The 27,870-nt window shown below is 38.7% G+C and overlaps 1 protein-coding gene across 1 annotated transcript in view; it reads left to right on the top strand.

The window, feature by feature from the left end:
- Nucleotides 1-27,870, top strand: part of EFHC2 (EF-hand domain containing 2) — a 150,792-nt gene that overhangs the window by 43,687 nt on the left and 79,235 nt on the right. Inside the window, exons 4-8 of the mRNA XM_008153057.3 lie at nucleotides 12,894-13,117; nucleotides 16,956-17,207; nucleotides 19,357-19,470; nucleotides 19,847-19,985; nucleotides 23,500-23,671. Coding sequence (XP_008151279.1) covers nucleotides 12,894-13,117; nucleotides 16,956-17,207; nucleotides 19,357-19,470; nucleotides 19,847-19,985; nucleotides 23,500-23,671 — 901 coding nt within the window. The remainder of the gene's footprint in view (nucleotides 1-12,893; nucleotides 13,118-16,955; nucleotides 17,208-19,356; nucleotides 19,471-19,846; nucleotides 19,986-23,499; nucleotides 23,672-27,870) is intronic.

Here is a 27,870-nt window from a genome sequence, read left to right on the forward strand (position 1 = left end):
TTTTTAAAAAGACCCCATGCTGCCCTAGCTGGTTTGGCTCAATGGATAGAGTGTTGAAGGGTCCCAAGTTCAATTCCCATCCGGGGCAAGTACCTTTGTTTCAGGCGTGCTCTCCAGTCCTGGTCAGGGCGAGTGCAGGAAGCAACCAATTGATGTGTCTCTCTCACATCAATGTTTCTTTCTTTCTTTCTGTCTTCTTCCTCTCCCTTCCACTCTCTCTAAAAATCAATGGAAAAATGTCTTTGGGTGAGGATTAACAACAACAACAACAACAAAAAGACCCTATGCTACTTCTTAAGTATTTAACTTGTTGGCAATGATGAAAATACACATGCTATTAGCTTGTATTTACTAATGGTGACTTATCAGATTTCTTGCCCCCTACCTCAAAATTGGCCACTTCTCTCACTCTTCTGTGACATACTTGTATCCTTTCAGGTGATATTCTAGTATGAGCAAACTCTCCCATGTCTGACTTTTTTCTTTAGATATTTTGGTCTTTTTGCTATGATCATATTACTTCCTTCACAACACTCTCAAGGGAAGAGAGAGGATTGTTTTGTACTGCCACTTCCAGATCAGTATTCACTCTTTTCTTGAATTTAGTGTCATTTGCTTCAACCACCCTTTCATCCTCATACCTGTTAACTACAGACTTTGATGATATTTCAACAGAGGGTTATTGTTCTTTCACCCCATGTACACCAGTAATCTTTATCCATACTCCACTTCTACCAGACAAGAGTTAACTCTGTGATGTGGCCACCTGAGAAGCTAATCCTGGGTGGCATTATTAGAAGCATGGCAGAGATTAAGGGAAGTGACTGATTTCTTCTGTTTATGCTATTAGTAAATCATACGGAACAATGCTGAGTGCGTTATGCCTTTAGTGTATAACAACCATGATGGAGAAAGAACTGGAAATTGTCATATATGAGGCAAATTATTGAAATGGAAAATCTTTAAAGGGGATACTTAGGTGTGCCTGATAAATGTCTTCAGAAATCTAAAGGGATATCATGTGGAGGAGGGGTAACCTAATTTTCTGTATCCTCAAGGACAGGTTCTAATAGATCAGAATCCAGTTCAGTAAGAGGAATAATTTTCTGAAAGAGAGCTGCCATAACTTGTAGTGGATGGCTCTGGGTGAGCATAGTCAGGGTTGGGTGGAGAAGGGAGTCACATATTTGTTTTGGTCATTGGTATAGATGGATGGTCCTGGGAGCAGGTCAGGGGCTTTTACTGACAGTAGAGTTATAGGAAGGGAGTCACATGTTTGGGGTTTGGTGTTGATGACCTTCAAAGGCCCCTTTGATCTCTGACAAACCATGATTCTTGGGTATATTATTATTATCTCTTTGTCTTTCTGAGTATTGCCATCTCTAATAGCTTAGGCTCTGAAATTGCCTTCTCTGACTATCGTCTCTACTTCATTTACTTTTCCTATTGTTTACTCCCAGCATCTTTGTTCTTTATTCTCATAGCAAAACATATCTTGAATCTGTTCATGTTTCTCTGTCCCCTTTGCTACTATTGTAACCCTGGATAACCTTATTTCTTGATTAGAATAATGGAATAGCTGCCTAATAGATCGCTCTGATTCCATTTCTGCTCCTCCTACAAAGCAGCCAGAATACAGTGTGGGATATTACCTTGGTGCAATGGTGGCTTCCAAGAAGCATGCATATGGGCTTTCCAGAGACCACAGAACAGAAGACTCATGGGCCAAATTAAAATGCATCAATCACATGATGCATTAAAATGATTTCAAATACATAGCAAGAACCAAGGGGGAGGAGATGAGGTAGGTTCACACACTTAGGACAGGGTAAAAGTGAATGGAATGACCACCTTGCCTGAACCTTGGGATAAGCAATGGTCCTATGTGTCTCTTTCTGCTGCATCAGCCCTTCCTGCTAATTAGTGTGGTTGGGAGACCAGAGTGGAAGTTCAAGAAGGACCAAAGACAGAAGGGACCTTGGGGTAATGGCACATAGTGTATCAGAGAGATGCAGGGACAGTGGGCCTGGCCACAGCTGCAGCTTATCAATACACCTGCTGAATAGTAGAGACTTTTTTTTTGTTTCTTGGGCAAAGGACACATGGGGCCAGAATGTGTATCCCAATGGATGAGTGGCCGAATTAAGGCCTCATGAATATTGAGTACTCACGAATATTTACTATATCTTGTAGATTAGTGTATGATGAATATTTAGAACCCAGGTGCCTTATGTATACTTAATATATACTGAAAATTAGTTATCTCTTGGTCCTTCCATAACTTTCTTTCTCTGTTTAATATATACATGCTTTACTTACTATTTATCATTATTAACACATTTTATGATTTTCTGCCTATGTCAAATAAACTTTTTGTTTGCTCCTTATTTGGCTTAGTGCCTTCATATGGATATACTATACTGGATTCTAAAGGTAGAAATAGAGGAATTTGGGGACCTTGAGAATAAGCTGGTGATGAGTCAGTATGCAAAGGACTTCCTTCAGTGCTCAAGGGATTGAGGTTTTACTTAATTTTTAAAAAATATATTTTTATTGATTTCAGAGAAGAAGGGAGAGGGAAGGAGAGATGGAAACATCAGTGAGAGAGAATCACTGATCAACTGCTTCTTGCACCTCCCCCCATACAGGGCATGTGCCCTGACTGGGAATTGAACCGTGACTTTCTGGTTCATAGGTCAATGCTCAACCACTGAGCCACGCCAGCTGGGTGATTGAACTTTTTCTTAGAGCATGGCTTCATTGTGTCTGGATGATGAATTGGGAGTCAGTCAGCATTGCCAACGTATTCTCTGCCAGACACTGTGCTTGTTTTGGGGGAAGTGGAAAAGGAATAAGACCTGTTATACTCCTATCTTGTGGAGCTTATAAGCAAGCAGGTTTAGAGAGAGAGAAGGGAACAGGTGACTAGTCCAAGAGTTTTGCAATGGTTTAGGTTAGAAATGCTGAGTGTCCAGACCATGACTTTGATGGTAGAAATAGAAAATAGGGGAAAGATTTTAGAGACATTTGGTTGGCAGAGTTGATAGGTTGTGAGAAGTGCTTAAATACAGAGTATGAGGAAGGGAAATATCTAATGATAAAGTGTCTACTTTATCATTATCTTACTTAATCCCCTAACAACCATCTAAAATATGTCATTGTCGGTTTTTACAGAAAAGGAAACAGGCTTAGAGAGATAATTTGCTCCATCTGAGTCTTAAATGATTGCCTCAGAGCTCACTGTGTGGTTGATGCATTAATAAAATCCAGGAGCATGGAGCAAGGAGCAGCATTGGGTTTGGAACTGAAGTATGTTTGTTTGGGTCATGAGGACTTTGAAAGTGTGTTGGGACATCTGTATGGTGATGCCTACCAGGCAGGTGGAACCTTGACATGTGTTTTCAGGGAAAAAGTCAAGACTAGAGATGTGGACTGTGAATTAGGGGTGTCCAGATCATGAATACAATTGGGCTTATTCCACCATGTTGGAATAGAACTGCTGTTGAGGTGGTGGAAAGAGGAAGAAGATTTGATTTGGTGTCTGTGCTTGATTTTACTAGTGGAGGGAGAAGGGAGAATTGGTTTGAGGAGGCAATATGAGCTGTCCTCATTATTCATTGCGTTTTAACTGATATGTTCTCTACTCCTTTGGTCTTTTCATTTGAATAACTTATGATTTAATGGTAAATCTTTTAGGAAATATGGAAATGCCTTGATACACACACACACACACACACAGACACACACACATATATATATATATATATACACACACACATATCTATATTAATAAAAGGGTAATATGCTAATTAGACTGGGAGACCTTCTGGGAGACCTTCCTGACAAAGCCATGGTGGCAGGGCCGAGGTAGAGGTGGTTAGGGGCGATCAGGACAGGAGGGGGGCAGTTGGGGGAGAGCAGGCCAGCTGGGGGGCATTTGGGGGCAAGCAGGCTGGCGGGGGGTAGTTGGGGCAAGCAGGCTTTTGGGGGGGCAGTTAGGGGCAATCAGGCCCTCAGGGGGGCAGTTAGGGGTGGTCATACCAGAAGGGGGGCAGTTGGGGGTGATCAAGCCAGCAGGCAGAGTGGTTAGGGGCGATCTGGCAGGCAGGCAGGTGAGCAGTTAGGAGCCAGCAGTTCCAGATTGTGAGAAGGATGTCCGACTGCTGGCTTAGGCCCAATCCCCCAGATTGGAGAAGATGCAGGTTGGGCTGAGAGACACCCCCGCCTCCGGTGCATGAATTTCATGCACCGGGCCACTAGTATGTATGTGTGTGTATATGTGTGTGTGTGTGTATGTGTGTGTGTGTGTGTGTGTGTGTGTGTGTGTGTGTGTATTCCTCACCCAAACATATTTTTCCATTGATTTTCATAGAGAGTGGAAGAGAAAGGGAAAGACAGAGAGAAATATCAATGTGAGAGAAACACATTGATTGGTTGCCTCCTCCACATGTCCTGACCAGGGCCCAGGCTTGGGAGGAGCCTGCAACTGAGGTAGGTGCCCTTGACCAGAATCGAACCTGGGACACTTTGGTCTGCAGACAGACACTCCATCCACCGAGCCAAACCAGCTAAGGCAGCCTTGATATTTTAAAAAAGGTTTTCACAAATTTTTAACGTTAAAAGTGTGACATTTTATTTTGTAAATGGATAAGAGGTCTCTGACTCTTTAGAGTCATTTTTTAACATGTATAAGGCAGTTTTTAAATATTTATAATAATGTATTAGAAAATGCTTGAAGAATTATTTCAGAAAAGAAAGAAAATTTATAACTTTTAATTTCCATGAGCATGCATTTTACGTAAGTATGTATATTAGGTAAGTGACAATATTGTTTTAGTAAAAAAATGTTTTCTTGTAAGTTTACACTTAAATGCTTTACTCTGATATTCTCTAAAAAAGCCTTTCTTATTTTTGATTACCTTCCCTACATGACACCAAATTTATACAAGTGATGGACAGGAAGTCTAGGACATCCCGAACCTGCATTAGTGACTTGCATTGATTTTTATTATTATTTTTAAGTGAAAACTCATATTCCTGGAGCTCACTGGCACCTGTCCAGTGAGTCTTGGTTTTATTAAACTATCCAAGAAAACAAATGAATTGCAAGATCCTCTCTGAGGACCTTGGAAAGGCTTTTATTAAGAGTTTTCAATTTTTCACCCTCTTGATTTCACATCTCACATAGGCAGACTCCAAAGGCAAATTGAAGATAGTCATAATGATTTATTTGAAAATAATTTTATGTAAGTAGTAGGGAATGTTATTCATAAACACTCAGAAAAAACCCTGAGTAAAAGACATTTCTAAAGTATTCTGTGAAAATTTCAGAATTTCTGATTGGCCCATTCTGATCAGGTCATTTCCCTGAGTGAAGACACAGCTCAAGGGGTTTGTATAAAATACATAGTAATCATGATATGTAATGAGACTGAATTTGTCAGCACAGTGAAGATACCTGATGAGCTCTAGCAAGTCCTGTGGAAAGCAAACACGAATAACCAAGCTTTGTTCAGTGAGAAACCAGTCTCTCTTGAAATTTAATATGATGATTTTTGTGAAGGAAAGTCTGTTTGAACAGAGGATACTCTGCAAAATAATTTAAATACCTTCTTTAGGCTTTTCTAAATTAAAAAACTGGCGAAAAGAAAACACACTTAATGAATCAGTGGCTCAGATCTGGGATGGGGTAGGTAGCATTTCTTTCAGTTGTGTCTTGAGTGGTCTGGGACTGCTTTTCATGTGCCTGTGGGCCCTGGGAAGGGGCCAGGGGTCACATTTAGGTTCTGCACACTGATGGTGTTCCTGTCACTTTCAAAGGGTTTCAGTATTTTCCAAATGAACTAGGAGGTCAGATACACTTGTTTGTTTGCTTGTTTTTTTGTGGAGCAGAACGTTTAGAAATTCATGCACCTGGATTTAGCCTCCCTTTTAGTTGCCTCTCCTATCATGTCAAATTTTTAGGGAAAGGGGAGTTTAGAATAAGCCCAAAATAAAGAAGCATCCCTTATCAAGGTGCCATAATGGGCATTCAGTTATATGCAGCTTCTAATCAGAACTTATTTTTAATGTTCCTGAATCCTGGCTGTCAGAGAGATATATGTGTATTATAAGTCAAATCACTGTTGCACTTCAAGGCTTACTTTCATTTCTTGCCAGGACATTATTCTCTTTTTGGTTAGATGTGTAATATTTGTAGAATTTGTTGCAATGTAGTTGAAGTAATTTACACTGAGCCAAGAATATCAGAGGTTAACCCCATTAGTTTTACCTCCAATTCTCTAACAGAAAAATCGTTTGTCAAATACTACCAAGTCCAAACTAATCTATGCTAAAGAAATGATAATGATTAGAAATGTGTTATGATATTCTGATAAGGCTATACCAGTTTTCAGTTGAGAGAGATAATTAGAATCTTCTGACCTACCACCAGAATTTCTGATTCTGTAGGCCTGTGTCTAGAACTTGGTTCTTAGTGTATCCCTGGTTAAGAACACTGATCTAAGATGTCCAGTACTATCTATAGTAATAAAAGTATAATATGCTAATTAGACCAGATGTCCTTTTGGATGTCCTTCCAGACGATCTTCTGGATGAAGCCGCAGTGGCGGGGACTGAGCCCCTTACACAAATTCCATGCATCAGGCCTTTAGTGTGGAATAAGTGTGGTAAAAAGTGGACATCCCTATCTTATTCTTGTTCTTAAGGGAAATGCTTTTAGTTTTTGTCCACTGAGTATGATGTTATCATGATATGTAACATTATATATGGCCTTTATTATGCTTAGCTATGATCCCTGTATTCCCACTTCAATAAGCAATTTTATCATAAATGGGTACTGGATTTTATCAAGTGCGTTTTCTGCATCTATTGATATGATCATGTAGTTTTTACCCTTCTTTTTGTTTATGTGATGTATCACGTTTATTGATATGCGGATCTTGTACCAATCTTGCCTCTCTGGAATGAATCCCACTTCATCATGGTGTATGATCTTTTCAGTGTATTGCAGGATCCAGTTTGCTAATCTTTTGTTGAGGATTTTAGCATCTGTATTCATCAGGGATTTTGGCCTATAATTTTTTTCTTTCTATTGTCTTTATCTGGGGTTGGAATTAGGATAATGCTAGCCTCATAAAAGAGGTTGGGAGTGTTCCCTCCTCTTAAATATGTTGGAATAGTTTGAGAAGGATAGTTATTCGCTTCTTTGTTTGGTAAAATTTGCTTGTGAAGCTGTTGGGTCCAGGACTTTTGTTTGCTGGGAGTTTTTATTTTTATTTTTTATTACTGCTTCGATTTCTTTAGGTCTATTCAGATTTTCTGATTCTTCCTGATTCAGTTTTGGAAGATTGTATGTTTCTAGAAATTTACCCATTTTACTCAGGTTGTCCATTTTGTTAGCATATAGTTTTTCATAGTATTTTATTACAATCCATTGTATCTATGTGGTATCAGTTGCTACTTCTCTTTCATTTTTAATTTTATTTATTGAGGTCCTGTCTCTTTTTTTCTTGATGAGTCTGGCTAAAGGTTTGTCAATTTTGTTTATCGTTTCAAAGAACCAGCTCTTGTTTTCATTGGATGTATCCTAGGTCTACAATGTTACTAAAATGAACACAACGTACTTAATTCTGGGAGGTAAATTCCTAAAAATTAAATTTAGTGGTATGAGCAAAGATCTAAAGCAAATCCCAACTGAGTGAAATGAAAACACATTAAACATAAAGGGAATCTATCATCATTTTGATCTAAACCACAGGGAGATGTTAGAAAGTTAAAGCTTGCAGAGTATAATCAGATAGCAGGACCTTTAAAAATTGGAAGAGGGATGTAAAATATCAAGATAAGGAAGAGCTTAAAAGCAGGTATCTGAGCCTGGACATCTGCCCAACTTGGGACAGTGTAGAAGGTAAACATCTAAAGACTTAAAGGGCAAATATAGTGCTTCTGTTGTTGTTTTTCTATTTTGGAGCATTATTTTTATTTTATAGCCTGATGATCTTGAGTGTTTTTCAGTGTGTGCCAAAGACATGGCATCCTGCCCATTTCTTTGATATTCCAGAACAAATTCCTGCTGATGGGGTTTCTGTCATTTATCATGGAAGCCTATAAACACACACATTATCAATAAATAGAAATTTCAATTCCCAAAGGACACAGTTGAGAGAACCCTCAAATATATTATTGAAGGCTCTCATGTGCAACTATACATTTCAAATGGCCCACATTAGTTTTCTGATTAACATGGAATTGTGACTTGGGATTTCTTGTTATTAAAGTTTTTTTATTCAGCCTTAGACCTGCCTTCTCTTTCCAACCCTTGGATGGTCAGATCTGTTTCTGTTACCACGAAAAACTTCTGAAAACCATCTGGTGAAAGAAGTATGGGAACTAAGATAAGAAAGAGTGTGGGGGCCTGGGATATGCAGGCTCCTCGGGAAGAGCAGCTTTATCATCTCTCACTCCCTTTCATGGTCGCTGCCAGTTCTCTCTATTTCTATCCTGTTTTGCCTATAAAACTCCGACCTTCCTTCACTTAATTAATTTGTGGCTTCAGTACAGTGAGATATAGTTCAGTGCAAGCTGTGGAAAGTAATGGTATTTACTTTGAGCTTGAAAACCCAGGTTGAAGATCTTTTTCTGCCATTTGTTGGGGCGTGACCTTAGGCATGTCACTTAGCTAGTCCAGCTTTGGTTTTCTTATCCATAAGCTGAATATTTATATTTCATGCATTATCTGCCTCATTGGGATTAGTGAAGATTAAATGAGAAGATGTACATGAAAGCATACTTTAGGGCTATGATAATTATGATGATGATTAGTATTTGAAAGCTCAGTAGGTGGGCTAGTTCTTCCCACCTAGGAAAATATAGGATTTCTATTTAAAATCTTACTGAACCGAAATTGCTTATTTGGATTTTTATAATGAAGTACAAATGCGAGATAGATGTAATTTCTGAAGAAGCTCCTGGCTACTGCATAAATCTTATGTATTTTTAAAAACTGTCACAATGTAAGTATTTTTAAAAAGGTATATAATGGTTCTTGAAAATACCTGAAATGCCCATGCTTTCATAGATGTGTAAGTATGCAATTTGTTTTAAATGTCTAATCTTGAATGATTAAGTAATTTGCATACTATTTTCAGTGGCATGAATTAAAGGCTAATTGAAATGTAATTTTTTTGCAGTGAAATCATTTTATCTTTTATGTAGTACATTTAAAAATATTGAAGGCCAGTTCTAATTTTATAGTTTTATTATTTTAATTTAATGTACCAAGTTATTAAAAATTGCTACAAAGAAAAGAAGATGAAAATGATTTCAGTAAATTTACTTTCAACAGAGTGAAAAGATGATTAGTAGAATAATGGAACAGAGCTTAACACAGTACCTGGCACATAAAGATATTCATTAAATGCTCCCCAATAAATTGTAATGAATACTTAATGAGTATTTCTAGACTTGGGTAAAGGTGCCATTCTCAGTGCTATATAAAATGAAGAAGATTGCATGACATTTTTATACTGAAACACTTTTATACAGAGGTCACACAAGCCAATTTTTCTTGAGCCATTAGAGCCTCAGTTTGCTATGTTTGGATTTTCTCTTTACTCTTTTTGTACAAGTATGTTTTTATTGATTTCTTAGAGAGAGAGAAGAAGGGAGACGATAAAGAGATAGAAACATCAATGATAGAGAAACATAATTGCGGGGGCCTGATGCGGCGGGGATCTCCCTTTTCCGTGGCCAGCATGGAGAGAGATCAAACTGGTTCTTGATAGAGGCATCCAGGGATTGAGAAATAAAGAAATAAAGAGACACAGAAGTAGATGCAAGCTGGGTCCCGGGTGGGTCGCTGACCTCTTCTGCTGGAGAGACAGACGACCCCCTGAGCCACGCAGCACATTTATTTATACTCCCATATACAAGGCGGGTTCACTGAAAAACTTAAGATTAAAGGAGCTTGGGAGGGCCCAGGTCCATTTCATTTCCTCTTTTCCGGTGCTAGACTGGTTCCACATCTCAAAGCCCTCTTCTGGAACCTGGACAAAGGTAAGCCAGGAACTAACAACACCTGCGCACTCCTGGGGCGGGGTGCAACTGACATGACTCTGTCAAATATCTTGGGCTTAGTCAACAGCAAGCTAAAGAATGTCCATGTGTCTTCCCAGGGGGCCCTCTACACATAATCAATCAGCTGCCTCCTGCATGCCCCTGCCCCCCCACCAACTGGGGATGAAGCCTAAAATCCTGGCCTGTGCCCTTGCCATGACTGGGAATTGAACTGGTGACCTCTTGGTTCCTGGGTCAGTGCTCAACCGCTGAGCCATACCAGTCAGGCCTCTTTACTCTTAAAGTAGATTGTCAGGCCTAAGTTAGTCAGCTATGTTGAGAGATAATTCTCCATGGGTATCTTGCAATTCTGTAGATCTTGCAAGCAAAGGCACCAACTACTCTCTGTTCAAGGATGTTTATATAGCAAACAGCTTTGGAAGACAAAGATAGTATCTCCCTCTGGAGTAAGTTACCGATTTGCTCATAGCCTTGGAAAATAGAGGTGGTGTTTCATTCCATAACAAAGCACAGACATACTTACTGTCTAGTCCAGTGGTCGGCAAACCACGGCTTGCAAGCCACATGCGGCTCTTTGGCCCCTTGAGTGTGGCTTTTCCACAAAATACCACGGCCTGGGCGATTCTATGTTGAAGAAGTGGCGTTAGAAGAAGTTTAAGTTTAAAAAATTTGGCTCTCAAAAGAAATTTCAGTCGTTGTACTGTTGATATTTGGCTCTGTGGACGAATGAGTTTGCCGACCACTGGTCTAATCTAATAAAAGCAATGTCTTCGCCCTGACAGGTTTGGCCCAGTGGATAGAGCGTTGGCTTGTGGACTGAAAGGTCCCAGGTTCGATTCCGGTCAAGGGCATGTACCTGGGTTGCGGGCACATCCCCAGCGGGAGGTGTGCAGGAGGCAGCTGATCAATGTTTCTCTCTCATTGATGTTTCTAACTCTCTATCCCTCTCCCTTCCTCTCTGTAAAAAATCAATAAAATATATTTAAAATAAAGCAGTGTCTTCCTCTGAGGCAAAAGGCAGGAATGATTGTTTCCCATTATAAAATATTGGAATCCCTAAGCTCAGGGTTCCTCTCCTGTAACCCACTGTGTGTTCAGGAGTTACCAGGACCTGGTATCACTTGTGGGAATTGAAGCTCAGGAAACTGGTGCAAAAAGTGCTGATGTTTTTACTACTAGTATTTCTGTTAATAAACTGCCCTTTGTTTATAACCAAAGCATCTCTTGAATGTTTGGCAGGCTAACTCATTAGCTTGCAAGTGGGATAAAGTCGCAAACTGTAAACAGTTCTTGACAGCAGGTTTCAGCAGTGTTTGGGTAAGTTGCCTAGTATGATGTGGTGTTGTTGGTACCCTAATCTAGGAAGGGAATCCAGTGGCAAACCACCATTTTGAGTGTACTTAGGCGTTTGGGGTCCATATTTTCAAGAGGAGAAGTGAATGGGCATTATAGGGTTGGAAGTAAAATATGGGATGAAATCAGAACCTTTGTCCCAGAGCACTGTCTAAAACTATGAAGCCTCTGATAATGCTCGTTTTGTGGTTATGGTTGGGTGGAGGTAGATAGAGGCTATAGAGGAAGAAGGAGAGAGAAGAGGGTGGTAGAAGAAAGAAGAGTCTACAAAACTTCAAAGCAGCATAAAGTCATTTATGTTTATAGGATCTGTAAATCATAGTGTTGTCACCTACCACAATGCAGCTTATTACCTTATATTTTTGAGCCAAGAGTATGCATTTTGTGTAAGCAATCTGCTTTGGGGTCTCATTGCTTTGATTTTTGAAATGACAGAATTATTCAACACACATTTTTGTATTAGGTGGAAGATGTATACGGTCTGAAAAGAAACCAGAGTATATCATCACATACTTTTGAATGCCTATTGTGTTCAAGGCATTGTGCGAAGTGTTTAAGATACTATAGTGAATAAGTGAACAGAACAATTGCAATAGCAGCAGCTAACTTCCACAGAATGCTTTTTATAAACTAATGCTAAGTGTTTTACATGCATTTTACTCAATCCTGGCAACAACCATAAGAGGTATCAGATAATTTGCATAGCAATCTTAGAGTTAAGAAATCTGTCATTAATCACACTGCTGGTGTCACATCAACTTCAGTGGCTTCAGCATTGAATGGCAGGGTACACACAGATGCAGACCCTCGGTTGGTGAGGATGTGAACCCTACACCCAGCACGGGAGGCCATGCAGCACCCTCCAACTCAGTTCAAGTGGATTTCTTCCAGTAACTGCCATTTACGGTGATTGGTACTCACACCGTCCAAGTTGTTGTCCCTTCCTCCACAATGTCATATCAGAGACCTCCCACACCCTCCCTTTCTCACAGTTTAGAACACAAGACCTGAAGAGACATACAGAAACTGGGAAGAAAAAGGCATCGTCGCAAGCTGTTGCCATGGCGAACTCTTAGTGCCTTTTTTAGTGTGCTCACATTGGGTGAAAGTGACCATGCTTGTTCTGGGAAGAGGCATGATGGCAGTGTCTGCTGTATTAGTTCACTTTTTATGCCCTCTTACTCCCTCCTACCCTTGTCTTTATGGTTTATTAAAGTACTTCCCTAGTACCACTTAGGCAATTCTAATAATATGTAAGACTGGTCAAATAACTCTGGACCTCAGAAGTCTCAGCTTCTTCTGGCTTCCTCAGAGTTTGAATATACTAATGCTGCCTCCAAGAAATATCCCTTTGCCCAGATCACTGTTGTAGGAAAGTATTCGGGGCTGTTTACTGATATGTGCTGTGACCTCTTCCTTGTTAGCTGCATGATGAAACAATTGTATTTTATTTCACATCACAGGGACTTCCATCCGGCGTCACCGGATTCCTCTCCCACCTCCTGATGTTGAAAAGTTTTATACCGTACATGATTTCAATATCAACATAGACGTGGTCTTTTATGGCCGAACTTTCAAGATTTATGACTGTAATCCATTCACAAAAAACTTTTTGAAGAAAGTAGGAGTCAAATTAAACCCCCCGGGAAAGTGTCCAGATGATCCTTACACAAAGTTGCGGAGAGAGGTAAGAAGTTGATACATCGTGAGTTCTTTTCTTCAGAATGAGAATCCCTTCAGTCAATAGAGGGTAGTGGTTACTTCTGATGCAGATGTGAAATAACTTTGAGTGCAAGAGTTGCTGTAGTTGTCCACTTGTCCTTTGGGCTGGAGGGAACGCTGGCTGTCAGCCTCAGTGCTAGAAAGTCTCACTCACTGCCCCTGGCCACACTTCTCTTCATGGAGACCTCCTTCCAGTCAGTAGGAGTCTTCAGTGAGCCACCCACATGGGACAATTTCTAAGAGCCCACAATTGGTTTTTGTTGTCTCTGACAGTGAATCCACACTTACCTGGCTTGTCTTTTCCCATTTTAGTTCCCTAACTCTGGGAAAAATGTTTGCTTCTTTTCTACTGATTTACTGAACCAAGCCTTGGGTACATCTTTTACTTTTTCCCTTCTTCCTTGGGACTCCCAGCTCCCCTTCTGGTGGCATCAGATACAGAGATATTCTGGAGGAGTAAGAAGGGCCATGATTCTGATATACCCCCATTATGAAAGAAAAGTATGACCCCAATTAGTGTAGGGAGGAAAGAATAAGTGTTAATTGTATCATTGTTTTCTTTCTAAAGTTTTTTTTAATGACCCCTGGTCCAAATGTTGTGCTTTATAAAATAATCTGAACACCCAAAAGGGTAAGTGTCATGTAGAAGGTCACATACCTAGCCAATGTTCTTTCTAGGAGTTGAACTCAAATTTTTTGCTTCTTACTTGATTTTCATTATTGCCATTTGTTCTCATATAGATATATATTAAATTGATTTCAGAGAGGAAGGGAGAGGGAGAGAGAGAGATAGAAACATTAGTGATGAGAGATAAGGATTGATTAGCTGCCTGCTGCACAACCCCTCTGGGGATCGAGCCCACAACCCGGCATGTGCCCTTGACTGGAATCAAACCTTGAACCCTTCAGTCTGAAGGCTGATGCTCTATACACTGAGCCAAACCAGCAAGGGATTCCTTTTTTCTTTTTATTGAAGTATGGTTTTACACAGTAAAATTCACAGAAATTAAGTATATAGTTGGATGAGTCTTAAAAAATACATACACCCATGTAATCTATACCCAAATCAAGATATAGAACATTTTTACCCGCCCCCACAAAGTACCCTCATGCCTTTTTCTAATCAGTTGTTCTCCTCCCCAAGGTAACCACTATTCTCATTTCTGCCTCTATAGATTAATCTCATTTTTATTGTTTTTAAATTTGTAATTCATTTCCTTGCAGAAAGATAATATCCAAGTTAGAATAAAATTCTCTTTTGATTCTGCTTTAATCTCTTGTTAAAATCTGCATGTAGAATCATTCATCTGTTCTTGCCTTCTAGCCCCAGCAGAATTACTCTTTAATGTTATAGGCATACAACCCTCCTGAAAAATATATATTGTTGATCCTGGAGTATTCAAGGTGAAATTTTTGTGGCATTATACTTGTGTACACTGAGTGGACAGATTATTATGATCTCTGAACATATAATAATCTCACCACTCTGTGTGTGTATGTGTGTGTGTGTGTGTGTGTGTGTGTGTGTGTGTGTGTGTATGAGGCCTGGTGCATGAATTCGTGCATGGGTGGGGTCCGGCCAGCCTGGCAGGGGGAGGGGACATGGGTGGTTGGCCGGCCTGCCTGCTGGTTGAACTCCTGGTCGAGGGGACAATTTGCATATTAGCCTTTTATTATATAAGATATATATTGAGTGGCCAGATTATTATGCATTCATAGATCATAATTGGCCACTCAGTGTATATTGGCATGCAAGCAGATTAGTGGTTTTGGTTCATTTTTATTTTTTCTAAATGTCCTAGATGAAAGAATCTAGATAAATACGTCTTTAGAACCAACAGTAAGAACCTAAAAGAAATGGATCCATATGAATTCTCACCCTTTACATATAGCTGCATTCATTCACTAACAGTTAACAGTTGGTATTATATGATAGTGGTTGTGAATGATGATGCATTATATGAAATGCATAGAGCACTGTGCAATTTCATAGGTTTATAAAGAAAAAAAGTCTTTTGTGCCAGGAATCGAGAATAAATACCAAGAACATCCTAGAAATGTTTTAAGTAATTTCCTTTCAGATTGGGAGAATCATTTTAGCATTTATTCCCTCAGGGAGAAAGTTCTTTAATAGATATAGAAATCTGTGGAAAATTAGGAGTTTAATAAGAGGCTTTTATATTGATTTTAATGCTTTTACTTCTCCAGTGTTTGCTACATTGAAACGTAGTTAAATTTAAACAATTTAACTTGCCCTAGCTGGTTTTGCTCAGTGGATAGGGCATTGGCCTGCGGACCGAAGAGTCCTGGATTTGATTCCAGTCAAGGGCACTTACCTAGGTTGCAGGCTCCTCCCGGGCTCAGGCCCTGGTCAGGGCATGTACAAGAGCTAACCAATCAGTGTGTTTCTGTCACATCAATATTTTTCTCTGTCTTTCCCTCTTTCTTCCACTTTCTCTAAAAATCAGTGGAAAGGTATCCTCAGGTGAGGATTAAAAACAAAACAAAATCATTTAACTTAAACTGAAGAGAGCCCCAATAGTATGTAATCAATAATACATGTCTTAGAGGCCTAATAATGCTGAAGAAATATTTTTCCAATCAATGAAAGTAAAGGTCCCACAATTTCATTTAAATATCAGGGATAATACTGGAGAGCCACTAAAAGGCCATTATGTCTCCTTCCTTTCTTGGGATAAGTCTGCATGTAGACTGCCCTGGACAGGTACAAATTTTTGAGAACTGACACACCAGATTACATAAGTTGTTGTGAAACTACATCTCCCTTGCCAATGAGCACTTCCAATGCCATTTGGTTACATTAGATAGAGTGGAGCAGTTTTGCTCCAAAACTGGGCGGGGAACGTACTGATGGAGAAGAGTTGCACCAAGAAGACTGCAGAGCTAGTGGTTCCTGGCTTGGGGGATAGAGCCCAGGCAGTGGTTCTGTGCTGATTGGGAAGTTTTCCATTTGTTCTGCTTCTGTTTCCATGGTACTTTCAGATCCTCAATATCTAAAGCTTTTGAGCAAAATGAAATCATGAATATATTTCTTCCCTTTTGCCTTCACAAAAACCTTTGGATGAGTAAGAAGGATATTCAGATATGAATTTTCATTGAAAAGATAATTTTTAATTGATATATAATTAACAGAGATGTATAGATCTTAAGCATGCAGATCAACAAGTTTTGAACAATGTGTACAATTTAGTAACTAACATGAAAATCAAGATGTAAAATATTTCTATCACCCCCGAAAGTTCCCTAGTTCCCATTTCCAGTCAATCCACTACTAAGGGGCAATTGCTGTTCTAATTTCTGTCACTATGCATTAGTTTTGTCATTTCTTAAACAATAATTTGAAGTCTGAGAAAAATTAGTTTTTAAAAATATGATAGGAATAAATTTTAGTGCATTAAAATAATGTTTAATATGAAAGTTTCCTAATACTTGATTATATTTTTAAGGTTGAAACTGGTTATATGTACTGGTTATAACATATATATATATATATATATATATATATATATATATATATACACTGAGTGGCCAGATTATTATGATCTCTGAATGCATAATAATCTGGCCACTCAGTGTGTGTGTGTGTGTGTGTGTGTGTGTGTGTGTGTGTATGTGTGTGTGTGTGTGTGTGTATAATTGGTTATACATCAATGTTAGTTGAAATAAAAAATAAATTGTAGACTAGTCTATGGAAAAAATATCTGTATGTTCTCTTATTGCTTGCATCTCAGAGGTGCTTATACCCAAACTACAACTATTATGAAACTTTTCTTCATTTTCAGATACTAGACTATGTGCGACCTTTACGTCCCTATGATTCCTTCAACACCTTGAAAGAGTTCCTTGAGTATGATGGGAAAGTTTTACGCTTCTTCTGCATGTGGGATGACACAGCCTCAATTTTTGGGGACTATAGACAACTCATCTTGCATTATTTCTTGTCTGATGATACTATTGAAATCAAAGAATTGCTGCCCCATAACTCAGGCCGGGATCCTATGTCATTTTTCCTCCAGAGGGGAAAGCTGCCCAAGGTGAGTGGTGGACACAGAACCACTTTCTGAGTTTGCTTGTGGGCTGAAAGACTCTGCTCACTCACTGGAATGTCATGTGTTATGACTATGTGATGACAGTTACCATACATTATTTCAAGAGTTTAGAAAACTTTCATTTTTGGTGCCCTATATTAATATCCATCTTGGAAAGTAACGCAGAGGATATGACAAATTGTAGTTGGAATATTCTGGGTATAAGGCAAATAAAGAAAAAATGTCAAATGGATGAGAAATTACCTATTTAATATCGAGTTCACAGTCCTATGAAAGTAAATGACTCTCTAGTCAAAAAATTGCTTATGGCCTTGAATGGGACATTGGTCTTTGGCCTCTGTATCCTACTGGTATTGGTCTGTGTTGTGAATGTGTACACACACACACACACACACACACACACACAGGAGTGATTCTTCTGAGAGTAACCACCAATCACCAACTAGCCAATGGCTAGCAGCAGTGACAGCTTTGCATTTTATTTGCTATTAAAAAGTTATCAGACTGTTTTCTACACATATTTATGGCTATTTGAGAGCTAACATAACTTGGGCACAGCCAGAAATGGCACAAATATAGAATACCTGGGTTAGAATTATGGTTCTACACTTAATAGCTGTGTGACCTTGGGCAAGTCATTTAAGCTCTTTGAGTGTCTTACCTTATCTCTAAAATATAGTTAACAAGTCCTCCATCCTGAGATAACTGTAAAGATAGAATAAGGTAACATAGTAAAACACACTACCTACGGACCTATAGACACCTATGAGGACACAAAAACATACAGGCTTTTTTCACAGCTCTATATTACATTTTATTTCTTATTTGGATAAAATATTTTTAACAATTCTTAACGCTACTAAAGAGTTTACTGTGACACTCATTTCTGAAGCAAACAACCACTGGTTATGTGGTCTAAACAAGAGGCGCTTCCAGATTCTTTGAGCCCATAGCCAGGAGCCCTGCAGTATTGCTGGGAGGGGTGGTGGTAGTGGTGGTGGTGGCAGGATTTGTCTCAGAGGGAGCTCTGGAGTATGGACAGCAGGTGGCCAGGAGATACCTGGGAAGCCTGTCTTTAGAATGGCTTTGAAAAATAGGCTGACTATAAAATAATAATGACACACCTGACATTTGCAGCGTGTCTGGACATCAATTGCTTCATTCATTCATTTAACGCATATTTATTGTCAACTGTATGTCAGCTCTGGGGTTACAGTGAGAAAGAAAATGGATCAAGTCCTGCTTGATGGAGCATATATTCTCGTGGGGGAGAAAGATACAGTAGTGGTAGGTGTTCCCCTGGCACTCTCAACATCTTTTGAGAAAGCAAGAAATAAGTACTATTGTGGTTACAGGAAACTGAAGATAAAAACCTTGCCCCAAGTCCTGTAGCTAGTAAGTGGTGAAGAGAGAATTTGTGTCCAAATGTACTGTTTTCCTATGTTATGTGGCTTACTTCTGCCCCATATGTAATATATTCACACATTTGCACTTACATATTATGTCACATGTATCAGAGATGATTCACATTTCTCATCTGTATATGATAAACTGGTCACTGTGACTCTGGAAGTTAATTAAGGTATTTCCTGAAGCTTATGCAACTGCTTGGACCGCCTCCAGTGTGTGTAGAACTGAGGAGTGTTCTGGCTCCCTCCAGGCCATGGTTTCTGTTAGAAACTGACCACACTCTGTTGTTCTTGCTATCTCACCACACTGTCTCTCTCAGCCAGCAAATGCCTCTTGGGTTCAGGATCCGGCGGAGGCTAAGCAGAGTAAAGAAAATAAGGCAAGGCCTGGTTTGTAGCTCAGTGAAGGGAAAAGATGAAGCAACTAGAGAACCACAACAAGTGGTTTAATCCTGCGGTAGGTGCTATGGAGCATTGAATTAGGGACAGGCCAGTAGGATGGGAGAGGTCATGGGGAAAGATGAGGCTCCCCAGGGCTTTGATGGATGGAGGGAGTATAGTCCAGCCTGCAGGGGGTGAAGAAGCACAGGGGCAGGTAGATAAAGTAAATGTCTTGTCTTCGTGCAGATGGCAGAGAAGAACCATGTAATGCATATTTCCCACTTGAGCCCCTTTTTGTCGTTAGAGGCCTTCTACCACATCTTGCTTTGGTTTTTGTCTTCCAGTATGGCCCACCTGGAGTCCATCAACCAGGAGACGTAACAGATAGAATAGTTCTCAACGTGTATAATGGCTATAACGTAAGCCGAGTGCATGGCTACATGTTGGATAAATTCAAGGTGAGGAACCGTATGTTTTATTACTGTTTCAATGGGACGTCCCTAGAACCTGAAATGTGGGGTGAGTTACATATTCTTCTCTGGTGAGATTGATTGTGAGTGAAATTAATAAGTGAATACATTGCATTGCTGTTTTTCAATAATAACCATGCTTAAGTGCATATATAAATATATGCTTTGCATTGCTGTTGAGAAGCACTACATTGCTAAAATAATTTTTTAAAAGTTAGTATCGACTAGTTGTCTTTTGGTTTGATTTTAAAAATTTGGCTATAAATGATATAATTGAGTTTTTAAAAATTTCTTTTTCCTTTGGGAAGGGTTAGATGTTTGGAGGGTCTGTGGTGCCAGTGTTGTGTTCCTTTGTTTTCATTAGGATTCAAAATTAGTACAAGATTTTTACAAAGATACTGACCTGACCATAGGAGCCAGCATCAATGTGTGGGGAAGAAAAGTGCTCCTTTGTGACTGTGATGAATTTACGAAGACTTATTATAGGACTAAATATGGAATTCGTAAGTGATACATCTGTCAATTAGAAAATGATATTGAAAACTTAAAATCTTTGTTCTCTAGTTAAGATTTTACTATATAAACTCATATAAAAAGTAGTTTATGCCTTTAAAGCGAATATAATATGACCATTATGCATTTGAACAGAAAATTATGCAAATGTAAATTATGATGCATTTTCTAGTCATGCTGACTTTTTATATTCCTCATAACATATGTTAAAATCTCCCACTTAGCAGACACTATTATTACACAACATTTCTTGAGTAACAACAGTGTACTTAATGTAACTAATGACTAGAAATTATATGCGTGATGCGGGCTAGGTGGGCAATGAATAAATACTCTCTTATAATCTTTACATTTGCTTTTCCTAACTTTTTGGTAAGGTTAAACTAATGTACTTAATGTTCTTAGTTATTTTTGACAATTTAATTTTGTTTATAATTAATCTGGTTCTACATTCATAAGAATGACCAAATTCTATACAGTTTATTTTGGTGTTCTTAATGCCCAAACCAGGACAAAGTCCCATCAATAATTGTAGTTACATTTCCTTCCTTGTCTGTAATTGTGGTCAGTGGAATACCTGGTGTCTCCACTCTATAATGCCACAGGCAGGAAGTCGCTGACAAGCACCAACAACACAGCTAAGGGCCTCCCTAAGAGGAAGCCAGGGAGAGATTTCTAATGCATTGTGGAACCTTGGTGCTTAGTACTTTCTCTTAACCAATGATGCCACAACATACTTGTGGCGGGGGGGGGGGTGGGGGGGGGAGAAAAAATGGCAAACAGACTAAGAGAAGGAGTTGGCCACAGTCTCAAGAAAGGTACTTGAGTAAGCTTTCTATTTATGTAGAAGCAGAGGGCTTGATAGAAATCCAAGAGGTATCTGTACCCCCATGCAAAACCCAATCTGATTATTAAAAAGATAAGATGTTTTTCACGCATTTAAGATTTCTAAGGAGAAGGTGATTTCATAGAATTCTTCCACAAAATAGTCTAGTGTGACCTCTCTACCCCCAACTAGGCAGCTTGGTCATCCCACTGGCCCGGGCTTGCCTGTGGACTATAACATATTACTCCCTCATTATTTCATGTGGATGAACACGGATTGGCAGATGGAGACCTGTCGGACTTTCCTGTAGCATGAAGGTTGGAAAAGGCTCCAGAGGCCCCAGCAGGTGTTTCTTTCACTGAAGGGACAGGGATTTGAATGTAAACTGTTTGTGCTTAGAATTCTTTCCTTGGGTTATTGTTGTGGGGTTTTTTTGGTTTATTTTTTGTTTTTTGTCTATAAGAAGACTTTCTTATTATTAATTCGTAGTGGCTGGGATAACCAAATTAGTAACAAGACTATTCATTCCCATTGCCCATCAACACTTAATAGGTTGTGCTGACATTAAGGATGAGCAAAAAACTTAAAGCTCCTTTGATGTGGAATCACTTCTAGCCATTTCTGAACTCTTGGTGCTAGAAACAGCAGGACATCCAAGATGAAAGTTTAATGATCATTTGAGCAAATTAGCCATCACAAGATACAGTAACAGGGATGAAATACTCGTCTCATCATATGGCCTCAATGGAGTTAACAGTTTTACCTCTTTTCCCTCCCTTATGAAGTGAAGAGGATTGAGGGTTCGATGACTTCTAAGGATTTTCTAGCTAGAACTAGAAAACTATGGGATTTGATAATCATTTGACTTCAAAATGTACATCCCATCAAAGTCATTTGACGTTGGAATTGGGTACAAGTAGGCTTCTTCCTTTGCAGGGGCCCTAGTCCAAAGCCCTGGGCCTAATTTTGTCTTAATAATTTGTCATTCTTTGTCTTGAAGAGCTTCTCCAAATTATTTAAGCTTTAGGCCTCCTTAAACCTGGGTCCGCATCTGGGTCACTAGAACATACAAAATCAACTTTAAGGTAATTGAAAGCTTTTGCTAGCATTGTTTCCAACTGAGATGGCAATTAGTAAATCACTGTGAATGAACATTAAGATTCCTTTTAAAAATATATCACATCTCCGGAAATTTATTGGAATCTAGTTATTTGTTAATAGACATTCAATATACATGTTTTTACAAGTTGCTTGGAACTAGAGGAATCAGACTATTTGAAAAACAGATGTGTCTCAAAGATCCATCAGAGTGTCAGTTTAAGAAGATATTTGGGAAGATGCTTTGTACAAAAATGTATACTTTTTCATTTATTCACCAAATGTTTTTTAATACATAAAAAATGCAGGATGGTGGAAAACCAAAGAAAGGAAACTTATTCAGGTGCAGTACAAAGCGTTGTAAGCGATTACCCAGAGAAATTATATCTTGAGTCATAATATCCAAAAAGATGTATGTGGTGTTAGAACAGTCAGGCATGAAGAGTGGAACAGTTCTCAACTTTTATACACTAGATGGCACTGTGGGTGCAGAGGAACACTAAATTGGTTCTTTTGTTACTTAAATCTGTTGCAAAAATTATGTAGTTGAGAAAACAACACTGTGTTATGAAATCTGTAATTATACAGGAAAGTATAGAATGCATTCTTAATTACTTTGCTATTCCATATGTGTTCTCCTTTGGTTAGATTTCTCAGATTAATATGGGGGAGTATGCTTGAGAGGAGTTCACACAAAGGCTGTGAGGAAGTCTAAGGAAATGTGAACTTTTCAAATTAGAATTAGAAGTAGCCTCAAACCCTTAACCTTTTAATCAGTATAAAAAAAGTCCTTTAATTTAAAGAGTTAGTTTGCCCTGGATGACAAATTAATGCACATTTTCAATTACAGAGGTGTGCACTAAATCTGGATTCTTCCATCTATTAGAACTTTGACATTGGAAAAGGAAATCATTGCTTATATGAATTTCTTTCCATTACAAATGACACTTTTTTTATACAATTGTAGTCCTTTTGTGGGCAGAACCAAGAGCAACCTGGAGCAGTGGTTGGTAACAAAAAGTTTTTTGTTTAACTAGATAGTGAAGGGCTGTGGCCTGGACTTGAGTTGGGGAAACGGGAGAGGGCTTACAAAGTGCGTACAGCAGGAGGGGACAGTGGATGGGAAAGGTAAAGGCAGAATAGTGAGGAGTCAATCCTGTTTGGAAAGGAATTTGATTAGTGAGTGTTGACTAAAGATATGAGAGAGCTAAATTACAGCTTAAAATATGGAATGGGTGGAATAAATTTCGAAGTTTGAATTTTCATATCACTGGAAAAATCAGGATGAACAAAAATATTCAGAAATGGGATGTGATAACAAAAGATAAATGTTTACTTATTTGACATAGTTTCTTTTTTTCCCCCTTTGAACCAATGACGATTATTGAGTGAGTTCTGTGGTTTTTGTAAACATGATTGAAACCTACCCTCACAGGATTTTGCTGTGTTTTGTTTGAAAGAGTTTAAAATAGTCTACAAAGATTTCCATGTTCATCTTGAAAACATAACAAGCTTTTCAAAACAGCCATAATCAGAGCAAAAATAATATTGATGTTTTATTTGCCTTTGCTTTGTTCTAGAAAACTTTCCCTCAATTCCATGCAAGCCTCCATCGCCTCCAAAAAGAAAGAAGATATATCCACCTTATACTGGTTTTGGTTCTGAAGAGGATTCTCTCCGCTCTTGCATAGGCCTTGTGCCCGTAGTTCGTCCTGATCTGGAGGCCTTCAAGAAATGCATTGAAAAAGATAGGTGCTTGACAGAACCATGATTTTGGTTTGATCTTTTCCCAATTGTGTTCAAAATATATACACTAATAGTCTCCAAGATGATACAGATGTTTCTCAGCTCATCTAATTTAAAGTCCAGGGACAAGTTATAGCTTTTTAATGAAGTCAATTAACATGCAAGTATTAACAGGTTCTTGAGTGGTTATTATATTTTTCCCAGTTTTACTGAGATATAATTTGACATATAACGTTGTATAATATAATGATTTGCTATGTGTATGTACTGAAAAATGATTACCATAATGAAATTAGTTAACATTCAACACTTTACACAGTTATAATTTTTCCTTTGTGATGAAAACTTTTGCGATTTACTCTCACAACTTTTAAATATACAGATACTATAGTTAACTATGGTCACCATGTTGTATATTAATTACATCCCCAGAAATTATTTATCATGTAACTGGAAGTTTGTACCTTTTGTTCATCTTCATCTAATTCATTCATTCCCCACTCCCTGCCTCTGGCAACCACAGATCTGATATTTATTTCTGTAAGTTTGGTTTTTATTAGATTCCACATATAAGTGAGATAATAAGTATGTCTGACTTATTTCACTTTGCATAATGCCCTCAAGTTCCATCCATGTTGTATCAAATGGCAGGATTTCCTTCTTTTCGAATGGCTGAATAACATTCCATTGTATATATGTGACATATATTGAATTTTCTTTATCTATCTATTTGTCAGTGGACACTTAGGTTGTTCCCATGTCTTGACTATTATAAACAATGCTGTAGTGAACATGGGTTGCAGATAATTCTTTGGGACAATGATTTCATTTCCTTCAAATATATATGCAGAAGTTGAATTGCTGGATCATATGATAGTCCTATATTTAACTTTCTGAGGATCCTGTATAGTGTTTTCCATAGTGGCTGTACCAGTTTACATTCCTACCAACAGCGCCCAAGGATTCCCTGTTTTCCAAATCCTTGCCATTGAGTGATTATGAGTGGTTATTTTAATAAGTATCACCTGAAAGCACCTAAAATCATATAGTGAGAGGGATGGCTAACCTGCCTTTATTATATATATATATACTAGAGGCCCGGTACATGAAAATTCATGCACTGGATGGGGGATCCCTCAGCCCGGCCTGCCCCCTCTCACAGTCCAGGAGCCCTCAGGGGCAGGAGGCGACCAGGTGATCAGAGGAAGGCAACGCACCCATCACACCTCTGCTGCTGCCACTGTAGCCAGAGCAAGCCTCAGCTGGCCCTGGTTACCTGAGCCTCGGGAGGTCAGCTGCCATCGGAGGCTTGCCTGTCCTTGAACTGGCCCTGTGTGGCTGGGGGGCTGAGGGGACTGGGCGCCACCATCTTGTGGCTGTGGGCACCACCATCTTTGAGGGCGGGACGGTCAATTAGCATATTCCCTCCATATTGGCTGTGGGTGCCACTGTCTTTGCGACAGTTTGAGAGTCAATTAGCATATTCCCTCTTTATTAGATATATATCTACATCGATAGACACATATATGTATATAGATAGATATATATCTTTCTGTATATATTTCCTCATGATGGTCCCTAGGAAATGGTGTATAGTAGGGGTCAGCAAACTTTTTCTTAAAGGGTCAGATAGTAAATATTTTTGGCTTTGCTGGCCATATGTCCTCTGTCACAACCACTTAACTCTGCAGTTGTAGGTGAAAGCAGCCACAGAGTCCATAAACAAATGTGTGACTATGTTCCCATAAGACTTTGTTTATGGACACTGACACTTCAATCTCATATAATTTTTGCCTATTAAAATATTATTCTTTTGATGTTTTTCAACCATTTAAAAATGTAAAATCCATTCTTAGCTCACAGGCTACATAAAAACCGGTGGCAGTTTGTACTTGGCTCATAAGCTGTAGCTTGCCGACCCCTGGAATATAGGCTTCCATGATTTATGTGTTTTTGAGAATGTTATTTGGAAATTAATATGGTTGTTCTTTTTCAATTAGAGTTGATGTATAATATTATATTAGTTTCAGGTATACAGCATAGTGATTACACATTTATATAATTTACAAAGTGATTACCCGATAAGTCTAGTACCCATCTGACACCATACATAATTATTACAATATTCTTGACTTATATTCCCTATCCTGTACTTTATACCCCCTGACTATTTTTACAACTGGCAATTTGTACTTCTTAATCTCTTCCTCTTTTCATCCCCCCTTCTCCCTCCCATCTGGCAACCATCAAAATGCTTCTGTATCTGTGAGTCTTTTTTTGTTACAATTAATGTGGCTTTAATTTGAGAGGTTTAGCTGAGTTCAGTAACCATAGATTGTTCACATGGCTGAATATACTTTCAAAAGATGGATTTTTAAAATTTTTCCTAATATATATAAGGAAAAATCTGCCGCTGAGTCATACATATAGAAGGTAGGTACCTCCCTTAGCTACCTTTTGATTTCTCAGGGAGAGAAGGCCCTGGAGAAAGAAGTTGGGAGAAAAGTGGTAGGAAAATGTTGCAGATATTTGAAAAGAATGTGGGCTAAATATTGAAGTCCTGTTTAAGAGAAATAAAGGGTCAAGAGAACCTGTGGAGGAAAAATGATGAAGGGAACATGTAGTTAGACCAGGAGAAGGAAAGGAAAGAGACAGCACCTTGAATTTGATAACATTTATGGAATGAGATGCTGTTGTAGAACATTTTGAAGTAGAACAGTATTTTTACTATAACTGTAAAAATGGTGAAAATATATTAAGAGCTATGAAGAATGTATAAAAGGCTGCCTGTGATGTCCTTTGTCTTTCAAGAAATGATATTTTATTTTTGAGGACTTTGGAGTTTTGTTTTCAGTATTAGAATCTATGCTACTCAAAATATGGCACCCATACTTGTTAGAAATGTTAATTCTTGTGCCACACCCAAAACCTACTGAGGCAGAAACCCTGGGGGTGGGACTGGTATTGTGTTTAACCAGCCCTCCAGGGGTTCTGATGGGTACCAGGGTTTGAGAAATACTGATTTTGAGAGGGACACTATCATCCTACCTTATAGATAGCAGTGTTTACAGTGGGGTTGCAGGGCAGGGTTTTTGATGGATACTTTTTACTAACTGCTGTTTTTTAAGGGCAGCTACCCAAAGGAGGCAGGAAGAAAGAATGTCCCTATTATAAAAGGAGAGGGACATTTTCTTATAAGTAAACAAGATGAAACATGATCCAGGGTGTTTCTTTGGAATCCAGGGGAAAATAGTTCTTTGTGGGTAGTTGCCTTAGTCTCTCCTTCTGTCTACACCGTGGCAACTTGCCCGCAGAGCATTGACTCTAGACAGTATTCCATGTTCTTGTCATGTTGTTGTGGCTAGAGGATGGTGGTACAAGCACAAATGTCTCTAATTTTGTTTCTTTCTGTCCACTACCCATCTGTGCCAGGAATACACTGCCCTCAAGCTCCTCCTACACAATGACCTTGTTTCCATAGTAACTGGCACATTCAGCTGGAGACTTATACATGAGTTCGAATAATCCAAGGTTTAAAACTGTGAGAACCTAAGGAAGATGATCTCAAAAGCATACAAAGACCAGTTTCTTAATGCAAATAAATAAACTGAATTGAGACATACAATTGTACATAACACATATTGATTATATGTATTGCTAGTAAAAATCTAGTGGGTACTAATTGTTGTATGAGGTTAATGGTGATTTGGTTTGAGTCATTGGAGGAAATAGTTTTGAATGAAAGGATATGACATTTTTGATGGGATGAAGACCTTCATTGTCTGGGTAAAGATTCACTGTGGTGTCCTCTGATTGTCTAGTCTGATTTGGAATAGCCAGAATAATGTGTTTCTTGCTACACCAGGCTGAATTACTTTGTTCTCAGTTTATTCACCATGCTTTGCTGATCACAGCAATAATAATAATAATAATAATAATAATAATAATATCACTACTAATAAAAAGCAATTTGTAGTTATGATGTGCTAACTTTATAATACTTGATCTTATTTAATCCTCAAAACAGCCTCATAAGGTACCCATTCTTTACAGGAGGAAATGGAGGCTCAGAGAGGCTATATAACTTGCCCAAGCTCACACAGCTAATTTTTAGTTGAAGTAGGTTTTGAATCCAGAAGAAGTGTGACTTCTGGAGTTCACCTGATTTGTGTTTTTTGTTTTTGTTTTTGTTTTTGCCACAGAAC

This window comes from Eptesicus fuscus, chromosome 1 (genome assembly GCF_027574615.1).
Source record: "Eptesicus fuscus isolate TK198812 chromosome 1, DD_ASM_mEF_20220401, whole genome shotgun sequence".
NCBI lineage: Eukaryota > Metazoa > Chordata > Mammalia > Chiroptera > Vespertilionidae > Eptesicus > Eptesicus fuscus.